Raw genomic sequence first — 14985 nt, 5'->3', positions numbered from 1 at the left:
TTCCTTCGGTTTCTTTCTTACGAAATATCAACAACGGCAACTGTTGTTGCAGATATAAAGCAATGTATGCTTGGTTTATCGTTGCATTACTCTGCTTTGTATCAAAGCCACTTGCACTGTAGCACTGTTGTGTTTTATTCGACTAAGCAGTTCAGCTACGCTCTGTAGTCTCAAGCTGCGCTCACCATTGGATACCTCCTGTACCGTACCCTGTTTCCATTAGCAACCAATATTGTGGTTGCATGGTTGACAATATGTGGGGCGTCGAATGCCGTAAATATCATTGCCCTGTTGCCACCTCGCAATCAAGGGCTTCCTTGTGAGAGTATCGGAGACGCGTTTGACGATTTGTGAATCAAAATCGCTTCCAAAAAGCAACAGTAATCGCTGCAGGCCCTGAATGAAGGTCCATCTTAATCTGTTAGCAAGAGGACATTGCGACGGGAATTGCTTGCAACAAACATTTGGAGTTGGTCACATAGCAAGAGGCCATTGCTCACACAGTAACCTAAAGACGACAAAGGCTAAGTTCGTCGGACTGGAGGAACATGTGACTGGTTTTCTGAACACTCCCCCATTCTTTTATATGTCGACGGGCCTGCAAAATCACTTGACGAGAAGTCCATAGAAAATCTATGGGACCTGAACGGTGGGTAAAACGCCGACATCGGCATCCCAGCAATTTGATGGAACTGCGCGATCAAATCCTCAGCGAGTGGCTTACCCTGGATGCGCCGTACCTGCACAACCTTTTAGACTCACTTCCTAATCGAATTCAGGATGTTATCAAGTCCAGGAGCGAAGGAATAAGACAGTATTAAATGATGCTTGTATTGGTTTCTCTAGGGGCGAGCTTAGAAAGGGCAAAACGAAAAGTCGCGTTCAGGGCTTTCGAAAAATGGTTTGCTATGTTTGTAAGTATATACTTTCACAACGAAGTAAATGTAAATGTTTTAAAATGTTTGGATGTCATTTTTCCTATTCTTTAAAATCGCTGTTGAATTAGGAATACTACCACCACCAATAGGAATTCAATCTTTTAACCCTACACGAATTCCACTTCTTAATACACCAATTTTTCTTGCATCAGGAGCAACAGTAACGTGAGCACACTACAGACTTATTATGGCGTGTTGAAAAAGTCTCTCCGCAGTGCCGTATGATTGCTAGCCGCGCGTGCCGTATGATTGTTTGCCTGCCTGGGTTACTTCCCTTCAAAGTGGACTCTCCAAACATTCCACTGTTTCGTTTATTCAGCCAGCGTAAGTAGTATCGTTGGTGTGTGTCGTTACGTGTTGACGTGAACGTTAAAGTTTAGTTCCTTTGTTCGTTTGTTTCGTTTTTGTCACTGTTAAAATGCTAACCATTTATGAACGTGTGTTTTAGTCGAACAAGTGTTCAAAGCTGGCGGTAAACACACGGTTTCATTTCGTCAAACATTTAATTCCGTTTTCACTGAGACAACACACCCACATCGCAATACTGTGCGAGATTTGATTAACAAATTTCGAAGTACGGGTTCAGCGACAGATGCACCGAGAATTCGTCGTCCTAGCGTTTTGTCTGAGGATAAACAACTCGATATTTCAGATAAAATGTTCATGAGTCCGAACAAGTCAGTAAGAAATCTCGCCCAGGAAATCGGAACGGTCCACACAGCTGCAAGAAAAAAATTAGAACTTTTCCCGTACAAAGTTACAGTCGTGCAAGAACTGAGAAATACTGATCATGGCAAGAGACTGCATTATTGTCATTGGTTCAAAAATTTCGTTCAACAAAATGGAAGGGATAGTCTTAATGAAACGGTTTTCACTGATGAGGCGTACTTTAATTTATCTGGGTACATAAACACGAAAATTTCTCATATGTGGAGTACTGCAAATCGATTGTGTATTCATGAGGAACCAGTTCATTCTGTGAAAATAGGAGTTAGTATTGCAATTTCTAGACGTCGGATTGAGGGTCCCATGTTTTTCAGCGCTACAATAAACGCACAAAGATACCGCAGTGATATTCTGTATCCATTCATAGGAGAAATTGTGTTAAGTGAAATACTGAACGGTTATTTTCAACAAGATGGTGCAACCGCGCATACAGTTCGCGTTTCAATGTCACTGCTTGTTGATGTTTTTGGTGATCGCATAATTCCACAGGGTCTTTGGCCTCCACGATCGCCTGATCTAACACCACCTGACTTTTTCTTCTCGGGTGCTGCGAAAGCAACTATCTATAAAAACCGTCCAAAATCCATCGATGAATTGAAATCTGCAATATCCACATTCACTGCTTCTGTTACAGAAGAAATGTTACAGCTTGTGTTTGGAAACATGATTAGACGAATTTAATTGTGTATTCAACAACAGGAGGAACTCTTTCAACGTTTAATGCGAAAATTTGTAAGTAAAAATGAATATTCAATGAATTGATAACTTGTATTTCACTGAGTTTCATTCGGTATATTCATTGCGGCATACGGCACGCGCGGCTATCATACGGCACTGCGGAGAGACTTTTTGAACACCCCGTAGAACCTAACCACACTCAAGCAGTACAAGATAGTAAGGACAATGTACCAAACGATCTTTGTCAAGGACATTCAGCATGAATTTTGCTTTGCTCATTAACAAATTCTGATTATCATTCCCTCTTCCTACATTCTGTTGTTATACACTCCTGGAAATTGAAATAAGAACACCGTGAATTCATTGCCCCAGGAAGGGGAAACTTTATTGACACATTCCTGGGGTCAGATACATCACCTGATCACACTGACAGAACCACAGGCACATAGACACAGGCAACAGAGCATGCACAATGTCGGCACTAGTACAGTGTATATCCACCTTTCGCAGCAATGCAGGCTGCTATTCTCCCATGGAGACGATCGTAGAGATGCTGGATGTAGTCCTGTGGAACGGCTTGCCATGCCATTTCCACCTGGCGCCTCAGTTGGACCAGCGTTCGTGCTCGACGTGCAGACCGCGTGAGACGACGCTTCATCCAGTCCCAAACATGCTCAATGGGGGACAGATCCGGAGATCTTGCTGGCCAGGGTAGTTGACTTACACCTTCTAGAGCACGTTGGGTGACACGGGATACATGCGGACGTGCATTGTCCTGTTGGAACAGCAAGTTCCCTTGCCGGTCTAGGAATGGTAGAACGATGGGTTCGATGACGGTTTGGATGTACCGTGCACTATTCAGTGTCCCCTCGACGATCACCAGTGGTGTACGGCCAGTGTAGGAGATCGCTCCCCACACCGTGATGCCGGGTGTTGGCCCTGTGTGCCTCGGTCGTATGCAGTCCTGATTGTGGCGCTCACCTTCACGGCGCCAAACACGCATACGACCATCATTGGCACCAAGGCAGAAGCGACTCTCATCGCTGAAGACGACACGTCTCCATTCGTCCCTCCATTCACGCCTGTCGCGACATCACTGGAGGCGGGCTGCACGATGTTGGGGCGTGAGCGGAAGACGGCCTAACGGTGTGCGGGACCGTAGCCCAGCTTCATGGAGACGGTTGCGAATGGTCCTCGCCGATACCCCAGGAGCAACAGTGTCCCTAATTTGCTGGGAAGTGGCGGTGCGGTCCCCTACGGCACTGCGTAGGATCCTACGGTCTTGGCGTGCATCCGTGCATCGCTGCGGTCCGATACCAGGTCGACGGGCACGTGCACCTTCCGCCGACCACTGGCGACAACATCGATGTACTGTGGAGACCTCACGCCCCACGTGTTGAGCAATTCGGCGGTACGTCCACCCGGCCTCCCGCATGCCCACTATACGCCCTCGCTCAAAGTCCGTCAACTGCACATACGGTTCACGTCCACGCTGTCGCAGCATGCTACCAGTGTTAAAGACTGCGATGGAGCTCCGTATGCCACGGCAAACTGGCTGACACTGACGGCGGCGGTGCACAAATGCTGCGCAGCTAGCGCCATTCGACGGCCAACACCGCGGTTCCTGGTGTGTCCGCTGTGCCGTGCGTGTGATCATTGCTTGTACAGCCCTCTCGCAGTGTCCGGAGCAAGTATGGTGGGTCTGACACACCGGTGTCAATGTGTTCTTTTTTCCATTTCCAGGAGTGTATTTTGATTTTCTCGTAAAAAGGACGGTCCCTCATAAGTTCAGGTACCAAACTTACAGCAGACAGCTCTTACAAAACACGCAATTCTGGCGCTGATGTACGAGGGGAGTTCAATAAACAATGCGAAACATTTTTTTTTTTCTGAAAGGCGGCTGGTATTACTCAGGATTCCAATACATCATATTATACCCCACACTTTTGAATACAAAACCGTATCTTTCAACATAATCTCCGTTCAATTCGATTGCCATACGCCACCTTATCGATAGGGCGTTTTCCGAACGAGGTGGCGCAGTGGTTAGGTACTGGACTCGCATTCGGGAGGACGACGGTTCAATCCCGCGTCCGGCCATCCTGATTTAGGTTTTCCATGATTTCCCTAAATCGCTCCAGACAAATGCCGGGATGGTTCCTTTGAAAGGGCACAGCCGACAGCCTTCACTAATCCGATGAGACCGATGACCTAGCAGTTTGGTCTCTTCCCCCGAACAACCCCCCCTCCCTCCCGATAGGGACTTTATACCCGCATGTTACCACTCTACTGTTCGACGTTGGATCCAACGTCCTGCTGCATTAACAACCTCCCCATCATACACGTACTGCTTCCCGCAGAGTGCTTCCTTCGTTGGACCAAATAGACGAAAGTCGGAAGGTGCGAGATCAGGACTGTTGGGTGGGTAAGGAAGAACAGTCCAATGAAGTTTTCTGACCTGCTCTCAGGTGTGCAGAGTTTGGTGAGAACTTGCGTTGTTATGGAGAAGTTCGTTTGCATTTCTGTGGCGACGAACACGCTGGTGTCGTTTCTTCAATTTGGTAACTGATCATTGTCCCATGAAGGATGGCATCAAATAGAATAACCCCTTCAGATTCTTAGGAGACCGTCGCCATCCATGACTTTAACATCTGAGGATGCGGCTTTGAACTTTTTCTTCGGAGGAGAGTTGTAGCGTCTCTCCATGAACTCCCGTTTTGTTTTACGGTTCGAAGTAATGAACTCATGTTTTATTGCCAGTGACGATGTGCGGCAAATAATTGCCACGATCAGCCTCGTAGACACAAGCGATTCCGCATACATGGTCCTTCGTTGCTCTTTATGGTCTTCCGTTAGGCGTCGAGGAACCCTGCGGATACACACCTCTCTGCATCCCAAATAGTGGACGAGTGTATCAGCACTTGCAACAAAGACGACCACCTAATCAGCGAGATGTTTACTGTGATCCATCACCTCGAATGAGAGTGTCCGCACGTTCCAACATAGCTGGAGTCACAGCTGTGTGCTGCCCGCGGGCAAGCGGGAGATACGACAGATATGCGAGACCTTGCTGCGATGTTGACTGACGCCTCGCCCAACATCTCACCGTGCTTTTGTTCACTGCGAGGTCTCCCTAGAATTTCTGCAAGCGCCTATGAATATATGAGATACTCTGGTTTTCTGCCAAAAGAAACTAAGTGTGAGCTCTCTGCTTGGAACGCATCTCCGTTACAAACGCCGGCCGCTGTGGCCGAGCGGTTCTAGGCGCTTCAGTCCGGAACCAAGCGGCTGCTACGGTCGCAGGTTCGAATCCTGCCTCGGGCTTGGATGTGTGTGATGTCCTTAGGATAGTTAGGTTTAAGTAGTTCTAAGTCGAGGGGGCTAATGACCTCAGATGTTAAGTCCCATAGTGCTTAGAGCCATTTTTTTTCCGTTACAAACGCCACTTTGAAGGCTACGTTTAGCGCCACCACCCATCGTAGCTTCATGAAAATATAGCGTCTGAAGCGGGAATATTCCACCATGTCCCACAACATGCTCCGCATTTTTCAACCGAAAGTGGACGAGAAAAAAAAGTGCTGCATTACATTTAGAACGCCCTCATGTAAAACAGTTTTGTCCACTTGTGACAGGCAAGACTCAGTACAGAAATAAGGTGCCAGAGGAACTGCAGAAGACTCGCTTGCCACGAATAGTCAACTGAGACAAGAAAGTCGATCGAATCTACATCTACATGGATACTCTGGAAATCACATTCAAGTGCCTGGCGCAGGGTTCATCGAACCACCTTCACATTTCTCTATTGTTCCAATCTCGTATAGCGCGCGGAAATAACGAACACCTATATCTTACCGTGCAAGCTCTGATTTCCCTTATTTTATTATAGTAATAGATCCCTGTGTAGGTAGACCTCAACATAATATTTTAGCATTCGGAGGAGAGTGTTGGTGATTGAAATTCCGCGAGAAGTTTGCGCCGCAACGAAAAATCGTTTATCATTTCAGTGACACTGTCTCCCCTGTTTGGCGATAATACAAAACGTACTGCCCCCTTTGAACTTTTTCGTTGTACTCCGTCAGTCCTGTCTGGCAAGGATCCCACACCGCACATCAGTATTCTAAAAGAGGACGGACAAGCGTAGTGTAGGCAGTCTCTTTAGTAGTTACACTACTGGCCATTAAAATTGCTACACCACGAAAATGACGTGCTACAGACGTGAAATTTAACCGACAGGAAGAAGATGCTAAGATATGCAAATGATTAGCTTTTCAGAGCAATCACATAAGGTTGGCGCCGGTGGCGACACCTACAACTTGCTGACATGAGGAAATTTTCCAACCGATTTCTCATACACAGACAGCAGTTGACCGGCTTTTCCAGGTGAAACGTTGTTGTGATGCCTCATGTAAGAAGGATAAATGCGTACCATCACCTTTCCGACTTTGAAGAGGTCGAATTGTAGCCTATCGCGATTGCGGTTTATCGTATCGCGACTTTGGTGCTCGCGTTGGTCGAGATCCAATGACTGCTAGCAGAATATGGAATCGGTGGGTTCAGGAGGGTAATACGGAACACCGTGCTGGATCCCAACGGCCTCGTATCACTAGCAGTCGAGACGACAGGTATCTTATCCGCATGGCTGTAACGGATCGTGCAGCCACGTCTCTATCCCTGAGTCAACAGATGGAGACGTTTGCAAGACAACAACCATCTGCACGAACAGTTCGACGACACTTGCAGCAGCATGGACTATCAGATCGGAGACCATGGCTGCAGTTATCCTTGACGCTGCATCACAGACAGGAGCGCCTGCGATGATGTACTCAACGACGAACCTGGGTGCACGAATGGCAAAACGTCATTTATTCGGATGAATCCAGGTTCTGTTTACAGAATCATGATGGTCGCATCCGTGTTTGACGACATCGCGGTGAACGCACATTGGAAGCGTGTATTCGTCATCGCCATACTGGCGTATCACCCGACGTCATGGTATGGGGTACCATTGGTTACACGTCTCGGTCACCTCTTGTTCACATTGACGGCGCTTTGAACAGTGGACGTTACATTTCAGATGTATTACGATCCGTGGCTCTACCCTTCATTGGATCCTTGCAAAACCCTACATTTGAGCAGGATAATGCATGACCGCGAGTTGCAGGTCCTGTACGGTCCTTTCTGGACACAGAAAATGTTCGACTGCTGCCCTGGCCAGCACATTCTCCAGATATCTCACCAGCTGAAAACGTCTGGTCTATGGTGGCCGAGCAACTGGCTCGTCACAATACGCCAGTCGCTACTCTTGATGAACTGTGGTATCGTGTTGAAGCTGCATGGGCAGCTGTACCTGTACACGCCATCCAAGCTATGTTTGACTCAATGCCCAGGCGTATCAAGGCCGTTATTACGGCCAGAGGTGGTTGTTCTGGGTACTGCTTTCTCAGGATCTATGCACCCAATTTTCGTGAAAATGTAATCACATGTCAGTTCTAGTATAATATATTTGTCCAATGAATACCCGTTTATCATCTGGATTTCTTTTGGTGTAGCAATTTTAATGGCCAATAAAACGCAGTCTTTTGTTAGCCTTCCCACAACATTATCCGTGTGTCCCTTTCAATTTAAGTTGTTCGTAATACAAGACCTTTAGGCAGAGGTGAGCGGCGGCAACTGACGAGCACGTTCTCGCTCCACAGAGGTTCAACACCGAGTCTCGCGGGCAGTACTCGCAGACGCGGCGCATGCGCACGGCGGCGGCGGTGTTCCGTGCCGTCAGCCTGGAGCTGCTGAAGAACCTGTCGGTGGGCGCGGGCAGCGGCGGCACACACTTCGTGCGCTGCCTGCGAGCCGACCTGACGGGCGCGCCGCGCGGCTTCCAGCCGGAGGTGGTGCGCCAGCAGCTGCGCGCGCTCTCCGTGGTGGACACGGCACGCGCGCGTCAGAGCGGCTACCCGCACAGGATCACCTTCGCAGAGTTCATCCGTAGGTGAGTCTGCGGGTGATCGACACAACTCTCTCGCCGTTAAAGAGCATTCCACCACTTCCACACGTTTGGAATTTCAGTATGCACACTTCCTTATTGCATCACTAGCTGGCAACCTCACTTAGTCCACTTCCTTCCTCATCCAAACATTACATCAGATGTTGTTGTTGTTGTTGTGGTCTTCAGTCCTGAGACTGGTTTGATGCAGCTCTCCAGGCTACTCTATCCTGTGCAAGCTTCTTCATCTCCCAGTACCTACTGCAACCTACATCCTTCTGAATCTGCTTAGTGTATTCATTCTCTTGGTCTCCCTCTACGATTTTTACCGTCCACGCTGCCCTCCAATACTGAATTGGTGATCCCTTGATGCCTCAGAACATGTCCTACCAACCGATCCCTTCTTCTGGTCAAGTTGTGCCACAAACTTCTCTTCTCCCCAATCCTATTCAATACTTCCTCATTAGTTATGTGATCTACCCATCTAATCTTCAGCATTCTTCTGTAGCACCACATTTCAAAAGCTTCTATTCTCTTCTTGTCCAAACTATTTATCGTCCACGTTTCACTTCCATACATGGCTACACTCCATACAAATACTTTCAGAAATGACTTCCTGACACTTAAATCTATAGTCGATGTTAACAAATTTCTCTTCTTCAGAAACGCTTTCCTTGCCATTGCCAGTCTACATTTTATATCCTCTCTACTTCGACCATCATCAGTTATTTTGCTCCCCAAATAGCAAAACTCCTTTACTACTTTAAGTGTCTCATTTCCTAATCTAATTCCCTCAACATCACCCGACTTAATTCGACTACATTCCATTATCCTCGTTTTGCTTTTGTTGATGCTCATCTTATATCCTCCCTTCAAGACACCATCCATTCCGTCATCTTATATCCTCCCTTCAAGACACCATCCATTCCGTCATCTTATATCCTCCCTTCAAGGCACCATCCATTCCGTTCAACTGCTCTTCCAAGTCCTTTGCTGTCTCTGACAGAATTACAATGTCATCGGCGAACCTCAAAGTTTTTATTTCTTCTCCATGGATTTTAATACCTACTCCAAATTTTTCTTTTGTTTCCTTTACTGCTTGCTCAATTACATCAGATAATAAAATGAATTAAATCTACTCACAGTAAAACTGTAGAGGAATTCGGCCTTATGCAAGACTCTGTTTTATAATGTGGTTTCACCCACACATGTTTCAGCATTTTTGTTCTATCTTCAGTGGGTTTACTATTTATTTCTTTCCGAAAAATTATTGTTACATTTTAACCTCTTCTTTGGCTAGTACGGACTCTTATCACAAAAGTATTTATATCTGCAAAAGGAGCTATTATAAAGTGTCACACATTTTACATTAGTCTGCATGCAGAACAGAGCTGAGGCATACACTGCTCACAAGGAAACCTCCCCATCGCACCGCCCTCAGATTTAGTTATAAGTTGGCCCAGTGGATAGGCCTTGAAAAAGTGAACGTAGATCAGTCGAGAAAACAGGAAGAAGTTGTGTGGAACTATGAAAAAATAAGCAAAATATTCAAACTGAGTAGTCTATGCGCAAGATAGGCAACATCAAGGATCGTCTGAGCTCAGGCGCGCCGTGGTCCCGTGGTTAGTGTGAGCAGCTGCGGAATGAGAGGTCCTTGGTTCAAGTCTTCCCTCGAGTGAATTATTTTCAGACAATTATTATCTGCCCGTCCGTTATGCTTTCATCACTTTTTTGGGAGTGATTATCACATCCACAAGAAAACCTAAATCGGGAAAGGTAGAAGAATATCTTTACCCATTCGCCAAGTGTACAAGTTAGGTGGGTCGTCAACATATTCCTGTCATGTGACGCACATGCCGTCACCAGTGTCGTGTAGAATATATCAGAGAGGCACGTCCTTTCGTCTACTAATCGCACGGTTTTGCGGTGCGGTCGCAAAACACAGAGACTAAACCTATTACAGTGAACAGAGACGTCAATGAACGAACGGATGGATCATAACTTTGGGAAAATAAGGAAAGTAAACTTTTCACTTTTTTTATTTCATTTTGTTCGTGTTTGTTCGTTGCATCTGCTCGGGGCGGACGTCGTAAGACATCCGTGAAGTTCGTTGTGGATCGATTATCTCAGTTTTTTTTTTTTTTATTACCCTCTGACCGAACACGCTAAGCTACCGTGCCGGCGTCCTCACACTGTCCTTCATGTTGCTTATCTTACTCATGGACTACTCAGTTTGAATATTTTGCTTATTTTTTTCATAGTTCCACACAACTTATTCCTGTTTTCTCGATTGATCTGTGTTCCGTTTTTCAAGGCCTATCCACTGTGCCAACTTATAACTAAATCTGAGGGGGTTGCGATGGGGAGGTTCCCTTGTCAGAAGAATTACGTGAACATGATTTTGGGCGTAACACTGCAGAGCGATATGAAGTGGGACAAGCATGTAATGGCAGTTGTGGGGAAGGCGGATAATCGTCTTCGGTTCATTGGTAGAATTTTGGGAAGATGTGGTTCATCTGTAAAGGAGACCGCTTATAAAACACTAATACGACCTATTCTTGAGTACTGCTCGAGCGTTTGGGATCCCTATCAGGTCGGATTGAAGGAGGACATAGAAGCAATTCAGAGGCGGGCTACTAGATTTGTTACTGGTAGGTTTGATCATCACGCGAGTGTTACGGAAATGCGTCAGGAACTCGGGTGGGAGTCTCTAGAGGAAAGGAGGCGTTCTTTTCGTGAATCGCTGCTGAGGAAATTTAGAGAACCAGCATTTGAGGCTGACTGCAGTACAATTTTACTGCCGCCAATTTACATTTCGCGGAAAGACCAGAAAGATAAGATAAGAGAGATTAGGGCTCTTACAGAGGCATGTAGGCAGTCATTTTTCCCTCGTTCTGTTTGGGAGTGGAACAGGGAGAGAAGATGGTAGTTGTGGTACGAGGTACCCTCCGCCACGTACCGTATGGTGGATTGCGGAGTATGTATGTAGATGTAGATCTGCCACACTCCATTGAGCAATAATTCAAGACTGAGTTATATTACCAGATTATCCCTTTATCTTTCACAAATTAGGTACACAGCAAAACATCATTACATCCTCAATCGTTTACATAAAAGGAACTGAAATTTTCGACAGGTATCGAGAACAAAATTGAAACAATCTTTAATCTCATCTTGCTGGCTGCTTTCCATTGGACTTTGAGAGCTTCAGTAATGTGTATGCCCTCTATGAGCTTCTATCATTGCCTGACACCTATGTGGCATGCTCCATACAAGTCCAGAAAGATCACCCTGTGATATCCGTGCCCAGTCTTCAATGAGAGCCGATGAGAGTCTGTAGTGGAACAAGATGTCCACGAACACGGCTGTCGAGCATGTTTCACCTATTCACGACGGGATTAGGTCGGGACTCATCGTCGATCATTCTATTACTCCACTGTTCGGGCTTACAAGACATCTCTTTTAACGCCCGCCACATGGGCCCTAGCTTTACAAGGAATTCGGGACCACCACCATATCCAGCAGCCGCCACAAGGTCCAACAGGATCTGTTCAATACAATGCCTAATGGTAAGGCCGCCATGGTCAAGGACAAGATCCATATGGCTGTCAACACTGATACCTCGCCAGAACACCATAGAACCTGAAACTTCCTGGCAGATTAAAACTGTGTGCCCGACCGAGACCCGAACTCGGGACCTTTGCCTTTCGCGGGCAAGTGCTCTACCGACTGAGCTACCGAAGCACGACTCACGCTCGGTACTCACAGCTTTACTTCTGCGAGAGCTTCTGTAAAGTTTGGAAGGTAGGAGACGAGGTACTGGCAGAAGTAAAGCTGTGAGTACCGAGCGTGAGTCGTGCTTCGGTAGCTCAGTTGGTAGAGCACTTTCCCACGAAAGGCAAAGGTCCCGAGTTCGAGTCTCGGTCGGGCACACAGTTTTAATCTGCCAGGAAGTTTCATATCAGCGCACACTCCGCTGCAGAGTGAAAATCTCATTCTGGAACCATAGAACCTGTATCAAAATAGATTTCAAATATCGGGCTTTGATACACGTGTTCCCTTAATTCTTCTGAACAGTGTATATCGCTGAGTTGAGGCTTTATATGTTGTTCATTTACAGTATGTGTAAAGATTTTGGTTTTATAGTAAATTTGGGATTGATGTGGATATATAGTGGGTGCTTATAATTAAACTTTCCCTATTTAACACGTTAGAACACGGAAATTAATTACTGTACGAGTATCAAACTCGGTAGCATTAATGTACAGAGTAATGTATGCATGATATCCGTGCGTCACAGCGCCACCGTCCAGTCCAACGATGGCCAACAGGTGCCGTGACCAGTCATTGTGATTCATAGTCTGGCACACCGGACCAGTCGCAGTGCACTTGTTGACATGTCAACAGGAACTTGGACAAAAGGAGTAGGGCATTATTGGTGAAGCTCTACTTCGAGAATATCGCCGGCTGAACGGATTATGGAAAGGTCCTCTTCCTCCACCTGCTGTGCGGGGCTTGATGAAAAAGTTGGAATCAACTGGAGAACTGGGTATCGCTCCGGGAAGAGGCCGACGACCAGCTGCACCACAGGCCGTTGATGAAATCGCTGTTGCTTTTGCAGACAACGCTGCGCGCAATTCCCGATCGTCAGGCAGTGCGCGTGCCGTGTCACGACAGTTGAACATCCCGTGGTCCACTGTACGGAAGGTGCTTCGAACTATTCTCAAATGTTATCCGTACAAGATCCATATCGTAGAGCAGCTTGCACCGCAGGACGCACAACGACTTGTTGACTTCGCTCTCCACTTTCTCGCAAGGATTGAAGTTGACGAGGGCTGGCCCTCGACCATCCTATGGACAGACGAAGCTGATTTTTCTCTTATGGGTGAGGTGAACACACAGAATTGCCGAGTGTGGGCATCTACATCTCCGGTCACTGTGCATGAAGTTCCTCTGTGTAGTGAATGTGTCACCATATGGTGTGGCTACACGGCTACATTTACCGTTGGCCCTTTCTTTTTTGAACAGGTTGGCGCTCAGTGACCAAAGACGTGCAGTGTCACTGGCCAGCGTTACTGCGATATGTTTCGCCAGCATGTCAGATCCGCTCTACGGGAGAGAGACCCATTGAACTCGACAGTTTTCATGCAGTATGGGGCCCCATCGCAAATCGCTCGAGAAGTTCACCTGGTACTCCAAAACACATTTGGAAACGACCGGATTATCAGGTTTCATGCAGTATGGGGCCCCATCGCAAATCGCTCGAGAAGTCCACCTGCTACTCCAAAACACATTTGGAAACGATCGAATTATCAGCCGGTCGTTTCCAAATGCTTGGCCGGCACGACCACCTGATCTCACTCCCTGTGGTTTCCGGTTGTGCGGCTACCTGAAGGACAGGGTTTACCAGGGGAACATTCACACAAGAGCTGATCTGAAGCGCAGCATATCGAGAGAAGTAGCCAGCATACTTACGGACAATGACTGGGTGTTGTGTGATGTCCTTAGGTTAGTTAGGTTTAAGTAGTTCTAAGTTCTAGGGGACTGATGACCACAGATGTTAAGTCCCATAGTGCTCAGAGCCATTTGAACCATACTTACGGACAAACTTCGTTCTACTGCGCAGAATGCAATCCTACGCTTTTCCGACTCTTCTGGACACTGACAGGCGCCACATTGAATCCCTTTTGTTGCAGTTATGACACCAGTATGTAAGGGTATGATGTACCGTAGCAGCACATTAAAAGTGTTTCAAATGAATTGATTCTGCATTATTTCTCTTCCCCGTGTCATTGACATTAATGTTATCAAGTCTGGTCATTGTACGGTAATTAGTTTCCGTTTTGTAACGTTTTAAATGGGGGAAGTTTAATTATAACCACAAGGTACATTTGTTCACATATCTCACATGAAGCTAATTGTTGCGTATGCTGGTAGCTTTAAATCTGCTGTACAATCTACAGCTTGTCATCGGGAAACAGCAAAACGTTTTTTATTTTTCTTTTTGCCGTTCATTTCCGTCTGGAAAACAGTTGTACATCGGATTATTTAGCGTGTTACGTAAGGTTTTTGAAGTTGTGCTGTTTTTTCCCTTGCTTCTGTCATACTAAGACGCTTACTTCTTTTGTTGTTTTCGTTACACATGCATTCTGTATGACTTGTTAGCCAAGCACAGAGTTTCTGCCGCCATTTCGTGTTGCGTGTTCATTTGTTTCGTGACGTGTTTGTTTCGGATGTGGCACGAGAAATTAATGTATTGTTGAAGCCTTTGATGCCACAAGATGTCAGCAGGACGACGGTTCAAACCCGTATCCGGCCATCCAGATTTAGTTTTCCAGTGATTTCCCTAAATCGCTCCAGGCATTTGCCGAGATGGTTCCTTTAGAAGGGCACGGCCGATTTCCTTCCCCACCCCTCCACAACTTGAGATTGTGCTCCGCCTCTAAAGACCTCGATATCGACTGGGCGTTAAACACAATATTCCTTTCTTCCCTTCTTCCTTGCCACAAGACGATTATCTGCTTATAGTGTAAAACCTAACTAAAGTAAACTTAAATGTTTTAAAGGTAAAAATACAGTATGCAAATCATAAAGTAATATATTTAACAAATCCGTTATATTAATTTAACACAAAACCTGATTGTAGGCAATATTATTTTGCCT

The 14985-nt window shown here is 46.3% G+C and overlaps 1 protein-coding gene across 3 annotated transcripts in view; it reads left to right on the top strand.

Annotated features, from left to right (window-relative positions):
• Positions 1 to 14985, top strand: part of LOC126161547 (neither inactivation nor afterpotential protein C) — a 388525-nt gene that overhangs the window by 234138 nt on the left and 139402 nt on the right. For all 3 annotated transcript variants that reach the window (XM_049917480.1, XM_049917478.1, XM_049917479.1), the window contains exon 17: positions 8039 to 8328. In XM_049917480.1, coding sequence (XP_049773437.1) covers positions 8039 to 8328 — 290 coding nt within the window. The remainder of the gene's footprint in view (positions 1 to 8038; positions 8329 to 14985) is intronic.

Source organism: Schistocerca cancellata, chromosome 2 (genome assembly GCF_023864275.1).
Source record: "Schistocerca cancellata isolate TAMUIC-IGC-003103 chromosome 2, iqSchCanc2.1, whole genome shotgun sequence".
Taxonomy (NCBI): domain Eukaryota; kingdom Metazoa; phylum Arthropoda; class Insecta; order Orthoptera; family Acrididae; genus Schistocerca; species Schistocerca cancellata.
This window is presented reverse-complemented; position numbering and strand designations above follow the sequence as displayed.